At 39.1% G+C, this 12,000-nt stretch overlaps 2 protein-coding genes across 5 annotated transcripts in view; one reads left to right on the forward strand and one right to left on the reverse strand.

Annotated features, from left to right (window-relative positions):
* LOC147653243 (uncharacterized) overlaps positions 1-12,000 on the reverse strand; it is a 201,142-nt gene that overhangs the window by 151,183 nt on the left and 37,959 nt on the right. The window lies entirely within an intron of this gene.
* Positions 1-12,000, forward strand: part of SLC7A11 (solute carrier family 7 member 11) — a 112,165-nt gene that overhangs the window by 82,065 nt on the left and 18,100 nt on the right. For all 4 annotated transcript variants that reach the window (XM_086890282.1, XM_086890281.1, XM_086890283.1 and 1 more), the window contains 3 exons: positions 7,441-7,564; positions 8,702-8,805; positions 9,223-9,319. In XM_086890282.1, coding sequence (XP_086746408.1) covers positions 7,441-7,564; positions 8,702-8,805; positions 9,223-9,319 — 325 coding nt within the window. The remainder of the gene's footprint in view (positions 1-7,440; positions 7,565-8,701; positions 8,806-9,222; positions 9,320-12,000) is intronic.

Consider the following 12,000-nt stretch of genomic DNA (forward strand, 5'->3'; position numbering starts at 1 on the left):
AATCCTGCTGTGATGAAATATGTTAAAATACATACAGACTCACTTTGCATTTGAGGAGACTCTGCCCGGATACTTACTGACTCAATGTTCTAGGCCAGGAAATCCATTCACCAGACAATCAGGGACACTTGGTGAATGGAAACTGGTTGGAATTCTAGCCTGGGGACATAAAATCCTTATAAAAACCCAGGCCAGAGAACCCTCAGACGTGGATTTGGGAACACCTATACCTTGCGTATAGACCCTGTCCACCCAGCGCTGCGCTGTCCATTTATTGTGGTTTTTTTCCTCGCTGTTTGTTGCTTTATTAATTTATAATAAATTAATCTTTGTTAATCTTTAATTTGCCGTTGCATTTATAACAGCCTGAAAGGATGTCTTATGGAAAAGAGTGTTACTCTGTGCGTTTTTTACCGAAGTCTTAATACAAGGCAGTATTTATGCTAATTGGTTTTTGAGGAAAGCCTGTTGGAAAAAGTGCTGAAAACATCTGAGAAATTAAGGAAATTTCCTGCCTTTTGCAGCACACTGATGATACAATATGACCCTTTAAAGTTAGTTGGTCATGGAAGACCCTATTTATGAACTGTAAGCAATTATAATCTGAACCAGTGAAATCAAACACTAAGAAGTAAATGAGTAACACAGCAGAAGCTCTTTTCTTCTCTTTCTAGGTGGTAGAATACAAGAAGCCTTTTAAATGCAAACTGTAGCCTGATTCTTCACTTTTTTTCCCGGTGTTATGCTGCTGTGTCTCTGAAGTAAGAACCAAAGCATGGAAATGAAGAAGGGGAACCCTTTAAAATTCACTTCAGCAGCATGGAGCATGTGATGGTGTAAATGAGAGTGCAGCTTAATGACTGGGCTTTCCTTTCTTTCATTCCTTCTCTCAAAAAAAAAAAAATCACAGGATGATGAAGAGCAGTTATGTAATTGAATATGGTCTATTCAGTAATTTTGTAATTGTAAGCTGCAAGCCCACAGACTGCAAGTTCTTCTGATCTGGAACATAAGGATGGAACATATTGGGAGGCAGTGAAGGGATTATTAGCTGATGGGAATCTTCACTTCAATAAACAAAATAATAATAGCTTGTCACTGAAGTCAGCAGTTGCTGAGACACTGGTTAGCATGTAGAAATATGTGGATTTGATAGGTACTGTGATGATTCCTATCCCTTTTGTCTCTCTATTCCTGGCTTTGATTCAGTCCTGGGAGGTGACCTCCTTTGAAGTTTTACATCTGCCTTTTCTCCTAGCAGATGGATGAGCTTGTAGTTTTTTCACCTATTGACATGGTGAGGACTGTTTGATCCCTTCAGTGTAATGTGTTGTTTTATAGGCTGCTGTTATAAATGCAACGGCAGATTAAGGATAAAAAAGATAAATTTATTATAAATTAACAAAACAGCAAAACAGCGAGGAAAAACCACAATAAATGAACAGCGCAGCGCTGGGTGGACAGGGTCTATACGCAAGGTATAGGTGTTCCCAAATCCACGTCTGAGGGTTCTTTGGCCTGGGTTTTTATAGGGATTTTATGTCCCCAGGCTAGAATTCCAATCAGTTTCCATTCACCAAGTGTCCCTGATTGTCAGGTGAATGGATTTCCTGGCTTGGAAAATAGAGTTAGTAAGTGTCCGGGCAGAGTCTCCTCAAATGCAAAGTGAGTCTGTATGTATTTTAACATATTTCATCACAGCAGAGTCGAGGGATCCGGGCTAGTGCCGATGGATATCTCGGAGGAGTTGTTTCCTCTTTGTCCTTCTTGATTGAGTTACTCTAGCATAGGTTTGGCGGGTGTGGTGTTCAATTCTAGCAACGACCATCTTCCTGAGGCTCGTCCCTTTTGTTTCGCTTGATTGTCTCCGGCAGAAGTCGGCCGGGCGTTGCCCAGGTCCGGAGGTAGATTTTCAGGCTAGTTCTTTTGTCTCAATGATGGTCTTTGTCCTGTTCTTTCCTCCGAGTTGATGTGCCTGCCGAGGTTTGTTATCTGGGTGGCTTTTTGCAATCTGTAACTTTGGAAGAGAAATTCTGCCTCGACCTGGAGGAGGATTTCTCATTCCATATTTTCATCATTTATAATTACATATACTTTATTTAAACCTTTTCTTTTGAATTTTTATTCATCCAATTCTTTATTACAGCTGCTCTTTACATGAAAAACATGTCAGGGATAAGTGAGTTTATATCAAAATGTACTGCTTACTGTTCAGGATTTGGGATCGCCATAGCTCACAGAATGACTGCCTGGGAATGGTCAGAGACATAGTTTGGACTCTGGAACACAGCACTTACTAAGGCAAGCCTGTTTGTCTTCTAGTCTTGCAGTGAAGTTCTGGGAATATTAAATTTCTCTTGCCACTTTCTTATTTCTGTATTTGTTTATTTCTTTTCCAGTGTCAGGTTATTTGGATAAATTTGCTCTTGTAATAAATTTGCTTTTTTTCTGCCAGGCTTTGGTGCTATGGGAAGTGCAGTGGATTTTTTTAAGAGTGCCAAAATCTGGGAAGAGTTCATTTGGAAAATTGCTTAGCAGATTGCAAATGGTGAATATATTATTGCAAAAGGGAAATTTTGAAACACCTCTGGTGGTAAATTTTCACCTAAGGAAATACAGAATATACAACATCATGCTCATGAAAACTAAGGAAATACTTGCCTGTAAGTCATGTGAGGGAATTAGGATTTCTCTTCTTCTTTATTATTTTCATTCTAAATTTATATGTAAAATTATCTTCCACCATTTCCTTTCTACACTAAAGATGTAATTTCATGTAACTTTATCAGTAATTAAGCTATGTATTTCAACCTTTTTTTTATGTTTCCTGGCTGGGTCCTGCTATTGCGGGTTTGTCCAGGACAGTTGACTATGATGAGCATTTGTAAAACTTGGCTTTGATATGGATGCAAGGAAAAGGTTTTGGTATCACCTCTAAGCAACAAAGAATCTGGCAAGAACATACTTCATTGTTGTGAACTCAGCTGGCTTGGAGAGGTGTCTTTGACTCTGTTGTTGTCATTTCATGGAAAGAAGACCCCTCAGTGAACACAGCTCTCTCTCAGTGTATACGGCTTGCTCTTATAAAAGTTGCCATTAACCTGAGATATATGCTGTACATTTCCAGGAATGTTGCTCAGCTGATTTATTGACATGGTTTTTCTCATCCTCAGGTTCTTGCTCTGGCTTTCTTTCTCTTTTTCCTTTTATCTTTTTTTCTCTTTTTCCCTTCTTTTGCTTGCTCTGCTTTCATTTTTTTCTTGCAAAAGTATTTATAGGACTAGAGATGTACTAGAGATGAAGATCTATGATTCTGCAACACTGAAGGTTAAATGCAAAATCCAGTGGTTATCCCTATTAACTGAACCATATGCCCTAGCACCTGTGCCTTTTACAGGTTCTAGAGGAAGGAAATCTTCTTCCAAGCAATATACAGCATTGATTAGCAACAATTTCTACCTTATATAGCACAGGATGGGTTAGCTGTATTCCCAGCACTGAACTTCTTATTGATGGTAGGCTCCTTGGTGACTCTTTTTCTGGGGATCACAAAGTAAATGTGCTCTTTGTTCAAGCGTGATTCTTCATTAGAGTTGCTCTGTATATAGGGCAGAAGGGGAAGGTTTAGCTTTGAATAGCAGCTAGGGATGGTTAAGTCTTAAAAGGTATGGAGATTCAATTCAATTTTAGTCAACATTTAGCTACATAGAAGCTGTCCTAATTGTCTCTCACCCACTTTTTAAAAGACTTTTTAATTATACGGTCAATATCAGTATCTTCAGATTCCTTTTGATACCGATTTGCTTCAAAGTTTTGGGAGAAGACATGAGTATTGCAGCAGCTTCCCCTTCTAACCAAGGAGCAGCCTGCTTGAATATCATCTTAACACTAATGCTCAAGACATTTACAAATAATTGTATCGGTTTGGAGCTAATATCAAGGCTAGGTTGGATGGGGCCCTGAGCAACCTGGTTCAATGCCCACAGCAGGGGGACAGTAACTAGATTATTAAGATCTGTTCCACCCCAAACAATTCTATGATTCTATGATGATTAGCACCTCAAGGTCTACTCAGACAAACAGCTGGTTTGGAAAGAATTGCTTTTCCTTTTGAAATCTTTAGAAGTATCACTCTGAAATGAAGTGCAAAAATAGGAGCATTATCCTATAGTAACCAGTAGCCACTTCAATGCAAGTTGAAGTCCTGAGTTTCCTTTAAGTATATGAGATTCTGCAGTCTCCTGTATCTGAGCAGTTGCAGTGCCATGATTTTTAAGCCATTGACCATTCTGAGGTCTTTATCAGTAAGATAAGATTTGTGTTTTGCTTCTAAGATTTTTTTCCCAAAGAAATCTCCTACTGATAGGGTCAAGTTTCCCATCAGATGTTTGAGCTTTGATGAATCAAACTCTAAAAAAAATAAAAGTGGAAAATATGTTTTCTCAAATTTTCTCTCTCTCTAGTCCAAAAGTCTCAGCTAGCTGTGAGGAAGCTGTGAATTTGTTTTACATCAGAAATATTGCTAATCAGTATTGTGGACACCTTGTCTTGTGTGTGATTCATAGAATGCAGAAGTGAAAAGGTGGAAACTCCATCAGTAGAGGAAATTTAATGGAGAATAGAATATAGGTATGATTTTTCTTACTTAGAGACAATATTTGGAAGTCTGGAGAATATCTAAAGTATTCCAAGAAAATTGGTACAGTGATCCTCTAGGGAAAGGAGGTAGTCTTTATTTTGAATGGCACTACAGCTTTTATTTCAGCATGGAGACTTTAGTTCACTGCAGAGAGTCTGATAATGGGATCCTGTTGCAAATTGGAAACTGTCTCTTAAATTGGATGGTTAGAAAAGACATAATTAAAGTTCTCACTCGGTGGTTTTACACATGGTTCCTACTTGTCTGCCTGTGTTTTCAGGTGATTTGAGGACCAAGTGTGAATCTGAGTGGAGGTGTCAGTGAGACATGAACCATACTGTATTGCTTATCTCTGAAATCTTGAAACTAGCCTTTTATTTCTGTCTAAATCTGTCACTGGAAGCAGTAGGTAATAAGCAGCACTTGGAAGGGTTGCGTGCATGTACGACAGCCCTCTGAAAGGAGACAAAAGGCGGTGCAGCCTGAGCACTTGTTTCCTTCCAGAAGAGGGACTTGGGAGCTTATAAATCAGCATCCCTTGTGCTGCTCCAGGAGCTGAGTTATGATTTGCAGGCTTTTTAATGAACAGTGCTTCCTGACTAGTTCTGGCTTATTCTTCTGAGTGTGTTTTTTTGGGGGTATTACTATCCAAGGGTGTTAGCACTCTTCAGCATAACAAAGCAGGACTTGCAGTGCTAAGATAAGGGTCATGTTTGGAAGCATGGTTCTTCAAAGCCCACCCCCCTCACTCCCCCAGTTTTGAATTACCATTTTGTTTTATCAGAAATTAAACTGGGATTTAAATTATATGTGAATATGAAGTGTTTAGTAAAAGTTAGAACAAAGAAAGATAATCTGTGTAAGTTTAGCAATATGCTTTCAGTCATTTAAATGGTATTTGTGAAAAAAGCCCAACTTGGCTATATTTGGCTGAAAACTCTTTTTAAGGTTGGAGTCAGGGTTGATTTTTCCAAAAGCTTGGTGGTTGAAGCATTCATCTGCAATGCAGAAAATATAGATAAAATACCCACTCTGAGAGGCTTTAAATCCAAGTATCCCTACCTTGAATCAGATGCTAAGAGGATTGAATTCAATTTACACCCAGGTCAGGTAAGAAGCTTAACCCAACTGATGGCAATGTATCTGGCAACTGACCTACAAACCCCATTTTGGCATATATTATCAGCATGCAGAGCTGCAGTATTTTTTGTGTCCATATGGGTTTTCCAGCAATATAGCACCTGTATTCTGGACTCCGCTCTAGTCCTTGCTGTCATCTTCTCCATCAACAAACACATCCTAAAGTTGTCTGGCTTCCCTTTTTCCCATTTTTTCAACTGAGATGTGTGCATGAGGTAGCTGTGACTTAATACAGTATCATGATGTATACCCAGATTTGGTGTTACATTACTAGCAAGATCCTATCACCTACCTGTGTGTCTGGGTTAATGGGAGCATTTGACACCATGGTTTCTGAGGTGGGCAAGATGTGCAACAATGATACTGTCCTGTTTTACTTATTTATAAATACATTTATTTATTCAGTCTCAGGTTAGAGCCTGTTTTCAGCTCTATATAGTCATACTGATGTGAAGGATCTATTTGAGAAATAAGGACTGGTACTGAAGAAGGTCCTTAAATTCTGACCTGGCTGTGTTATCACAATATCAGAAAAGAATGGATCTTTGTGTTGGTTTTCAAAATACCTTTTTCTTTGTGGTGATTACAGTAGTCCTTTAGAAATGTGCTTGTGGTCTTTTCTGGAATACCAGAATTCCTACTTCTGTTTTTCTCTTCTTCCACCTCCTGGGGTGACCTGTTTTATGTATGGCAACCACGCCATCCCTCCAAAAGCAGCCTTAATATAGACAGCTGGAGGGAACCAGCCATGAAAGAGGAGCTATCAGCTCCCCTCAGAGGGACCATACATACTGTCACTCTCAGCCTTGGAACTAAAGGATTAGTTTCAGATCTGAGTTTTTTATTGACATGATGTAGATATCAATAATATTAGATGGAAAGAGACTAGAGTAACACTTCAGGCATCTGGGTTTTTCTCCTGAGTCAAACATTTATTTGCAACGTGGCTTTGGACAAATTCACTGTGCTTTGTGTTCCTCCTTTTGAAAACAGAAATAATTCTGCTTTTCTAGATATAATTCTGCTGATTAGAAGGACATGCTATATAAAAGTTTGGCATTATTATATATTTGTTTGTTATTGTTCTGTCTTCTAGCCAGGATGGCAGAGGAATTGTGCTTTTCAATACCATTTGTGCTGTGCTAAATTTACAGATTTGTGCTGTTTCCATTTCTGTGTCATATTCTGCTCTCATGTTCCCCTGAATAGTGAGAGAGATAACTGGGATGTGATAAGGTATGTAAAGGAAGAAATACACCCAGGAGGAAAGGGCAGAATTTTGCATGCTGGATATTTTGGAATACAGGGGAAGATGGCAAACACCCCCAGTGTTTGGGTTCAGCTTGCAAGTCAGTCTGAGTAGGCAACTTAAATGGGAAGTGGGAGACCAGTGGGAAGCATGAGGGCCACAAGCCTTGGTGTCCCCAAAGGACTCTTTTCTCAAACGGTTTCTCACCACTTCATTATAAACCTGTTTCCTTTGTGTAGAGGGTTTTGTTTATTTCTTTTTTTTCCTGGTAGTTTCTGATGATGTTATTTTGGGATGACCAAATATGCATTTACCATCATTAGTGGCTTCTTCTCATGTTATTTGTTTCATGTTCAGGGCAACAAGATTAGCAACCAGATTGTAAAATAATGAGCTACCTTGTGTATTTCAGAAACATACCCCTCGCAATATGCATTTCAATGATTATCGTCACAGTTGGCTATGTGTTAACAAACGTGGCTTATTTCACTACAATCAGTGCTGGGGAATTGCTGCTTTCAAAAGCTGTAGCAGTGGTAAGTTACAGAAGAAAAATACAAAGATATATTCCTGCTGCAGTTATGTTTGTTGATATTATTCTTATTTTCAGGGGGAAAAAAGATTGGGTGAACAGATGCAGTCAGGTTTTAGTATGGCAGCACTCACTAGCATTCCAGTGAAATTTGATTTTTGATGAGTGGGATTGCACTTCAGGCCATTTATAATGTAACTTCAGACTATATTTATTTACCTCTTGCAACAAAGTCAATAGGAGTTACATTTCATAGCCAAGTACATGGTTGAAAAATTCAGTGCTAAATTTTAAGTTCAGCTCCAGAGAAGCAGGAATTGCAGATATTATGGAAGAGAGAGCTCTGAACTATCTTGTGTAGCAGCATACAGTAACTTTGTTTCTGCACAGTGTGTGTCCTGAGTGCTTGGAAGGGGGCTGCTGTGAATACTAGAGCTCATTTGGGAAGAAATTGCAAGGCAACCTGACTAGGAAATACTGCTTTGATTGTTCTCGCTGAATTGTGGTGATTACACCGATTTTTATATTTGTAGTATCTGAGTCACAATGAGGAAATGAATAATTCCATTTCTTTTCCAGTAGTGATACTGCCTGTGTTTATTTCAATTGACGTGAGTTTTAAAAAATGACCAAATTCTGTAGCTTACAGGAGGTCTAGAAAGAAAGCATGTTATAAATGTGACAAAAATTATGCATGTTGCATGTAGTGCCCCAAACTCCAGTTAAGGCTCTTCTGCTAACCTAAAGCACTAAAGCCTGAATGGATGTACTATACCACTGAGTCATACCAGCTGAGTGCAATGAAGGCTGTAGATGAAAGGTATGTGTGCAGATCAGACCTTGATCCATTCAGACTTGGTCTTCTTTGGAGCCATAATGGTCTAAATTGACATGAGTCAGGGCCTGATTCCACCTCCTCATCACTGCTTCAACTGGAGATCTTTCACATGCCATCAGGGATAAGGGTAGGACAGCTCAGCTGTACTAGCTGTGCTCTCACAGAAGAGGCAACATATGCACAATTTTCATCAAGGGATGCAGAGAAGGAGTATAACTAACACCATGATAATTTGTTAATAGAGGACAATTCTCTTCCCATTTTATGAAAAATCATTGTGTGTTTTTCTCTTTTTTCTAACAGACCTTTGCTGAACGACTAATGGGAAACTTTTCTTTAGCTGTACCAGTGTTTGTTGCTCTCTCCTGCTTTGGATCTATGAATGGTGGCATTTTTGCAGTCTCCAGGTGAGCACTGCTGATGTTCCTGGGGGTGAGGGCTTGGGAGACATACTGAAAGTATGGAAGCAAGGGGAAGGGAGAGTAGGATTCATTTCTTTAGCAGGATATGATAAATGACTACACTGTTTACCAGGTGTAGGCATTTTTCTCGTTTTTTTTTTAAATCCTTTGAATGGTTTGGAAATTAATCTCTCTGAGGCTAGCCCTTAATCAGTGGCTGCTTTTTTTCATGTAAAGGAGGAAAACTGAAGGGAAGATATTAACTCTTTCCAAATCAAAGGACACCTTCAGAGATTATTTTGATTTCTCTGTTTGAGAAACAAGACTAAGAAGAGCTGCTCTGCTCTGTGACTTTCATGAGCCACTTTGCATACTCATGGTAATGAGTACTTTTAAAGTCTGTCCACATTTATTTCCTACCAGGATGTTCTTCGTTGCATCCCGTGAGGGTCACCTTCCAGAAATTCTCTCCATGATTCATGTCCGCAAGCACACTCCTCTGCCAGCTGTCACTGTTTTGGTAAATCATACAAAGAAATGTTCCTGCACTAGAATTCATATGATAGGCTTTCTCTGGAGGATTCAAACAGAATTTGGGCACTGCTTGAGTCTCATTTATTAATGTGAACATGGGCTTTGGGCAGGACGGAGGACAGGAGAAAGAGGAATGAGATTTGGGAGTTGTTCTTATTGTATCATCTCCTTGCTTTCTTGCCTATCACTGCAATCTAATTCATATCTTACTGCTTTGGATTTCTAAGGACCTGCTAGTGATGAGCTAGTTCCCTTTCAGAGAGACAAATTACAGTTAAACAAACAAAAAAGGGATTAAGTTAACTGAAAGTTGAACTAAACACTAGCGTCTGGGAGCACCCTAAAGGCTCATTATACTACCTTAGAGTGACAAATGCAGACAGTTTTGCACTCAGATAGTGGAGAGGGAACCCTCAGCTGTCCAGCATTGTGGTGATTAAAAAATAAGAGAACATGTGCCTGGGAAATAGTCTGTGGCTGTTCTAGGAAAAAACACTGGTGCTTTAGTGGAAATACTATTACTGACTTCTAAAATAAGTAGCAAAGGTAAATGTTAGCCATGTATTAGCTTTGCAGACTAATTTGTATGGTAAAATGTTAGGACTAAATGTCAAAATATCAACTTTAAAGTTCAGTTTTATAGTGCGAGGAAGATTCTCACTTAACTTGCAGTCTTCATAGCCATGGGTGTTCAGCCCCTCTTTTGGGATCAATGACTGCAGTGTATCTGGATAGGCCTCTGCCATATTTGGGGACTTACAGCCAAAGCAAAAGATGCACCTATGAGTCTATGCTAGTAAGAGCAAATGCTTGTGGAATCTGAATCAGTTTTTGCTATTGATGCCTGTAAGCTCACTACTGAGTTGTTGAATTTTATATGTACACATACAACTATAGGCTTTGAGATTTTGAAAATTAGGCAGTGTGATTATGGTGACAAGTTTTAATGAAATCAATTTCCCATAAACATTTAGTTTTAATTTATTTCTTTGGGTGCAGTCATACCTTGTGAGTTAATTGCATTGACTATTTTTTGTGGAATGAAATGCACAAAATGTATTAATACATTATTTTTTACTGACAGACGTTTTCTGCTATGCATATGGTCCTGTTACACCAGTGCATTGATTTCCTTTGAAAAAGTCAGATTCTTATATGAAGATGGCTTTCCTTCAAAGATTGCAATGTTTTAGCTAACCTTATTGCAAATAGAGCAGTGGCAGGATATAATCTATATCAATAGTGATTTTAGCATTTCCCCTTTTTTATTTCTCCTTCCAAGTTCTGCACACTGTAAGAAAGGAAAGAGCTCTTCAGTATAAATTGAGAAAACAAGCATGTGTTTGAAACTTGCTAAATTAAAAAACTACATCTTTTTTTGAAATTAAGAAATTTGTTTATGTGTGTATGTTCCTAGAGAAATTTCCCAGTCTGACCATTCACGAGACTTCCTGGCAATCACATGCCCAATGCCAGATCACTGCTGGGACCATAGCCCCTTCACAGTGGTGGCTCTGGTGACTCGATGGGTTACCGCTGGACTCCTGCACATCCTACTCACAGGCCTGGTTTCCCCACTGCTTCAGCCCTGAGTTTTCCATGACAGAGTATCAGATGCCTCATTCCATAAAGCCACTTAGTCCCAGCACAGGAACACAGAAACAGATGAACCTGTGCCCCTGAGGAGGGGACCCCCAGCAAAGGAATCCCATAGCTTTTATACCCTACATTCTCCCCAGAAGTCTTTTTCTTCCTTCCAAGTCCTTGTTTCCTCCTCCATCTCTGTGTTCATCCACTTTGCTGGCTTCACCAGTCTTCATCTGTTTTGGTATCCGAAGGGTCAGCAATTCCTGGCTCCTGCTGTGTCACCCATTGTCTCTTCCTCTGGCTGGAGTCACCAGTCTTTCATACGCTTTGTTATCCTAAAGGCTGGCACTTCATGGCCTCTTGTCAGCCTTCTGAATGGATCTATGAGCTCAGTCTGCATTTCAATCTGCATCTTAGTCTGCATCTGAATTCGCAAGTTGAGCTACCTGGACCAGAAGTATTCCTCACCAATGTGAGGAATTTGATAGCTGTGTGTAGTAACTCACAGAAATAATGCAATCTGATTGTAATCCTGCTTTCTTGTAGTTTTTCTCTTCTTTTCTTGTATTTTTTGAAGGAGAGAGGATAGCTCTCTTTCACTTGCATTATTGCATATAGCCTGCATTATAGTTTTAACAGATTTTAAACTTTTAGAGGCTGAGTGTGTAGAGAAGAAATCTTGCCCAATATAATTCAGTGGTACAATTTCCCTTGACATTTATGTAGGAGTTTGTTTAATATCTATATGTAAGTAACCAAGGACTTTATAAGTCATTAAAAGTTGGAGTCCAGAGATCCACATTTGAAATATTGATCCTTCTGATTCAAATCCATGTTGTCTGCACTGGTTTTAAAAAAAAAGGAGAGGCTGTGAATCTAGATAAATGATACAAATTAATTTTCTCTGTTTAAAGATTTAGCTCAGTGTTTTACTATATCTGCAGTTGATTTCACCTATTGCATTGTTATAAACCTAAAGGCTCTCACTTCCAGGATCTTCCCTCTTGCTAAAGAATGAGGGATATGGGGAATTTGACTTAGTCCTTCATGCCCAAATGCAAAGACATTTTTTGTCCAGAT

The sequence above is a fragment of the Cyanistes caeruleus genome, chromosome 5, assembly GCF_971803275.1.
Source record: "Cyanistes caeruleus chromosome 5, bCyaCae1.hap1.1, whole genome shotgun sequence".
Classification (NCBI taxonomy): Eukaryota; Metazoa; Chordata; class Aves; order Passeriformes; family Paridae; genus Cyanistes; species Cyanistes caeruleus.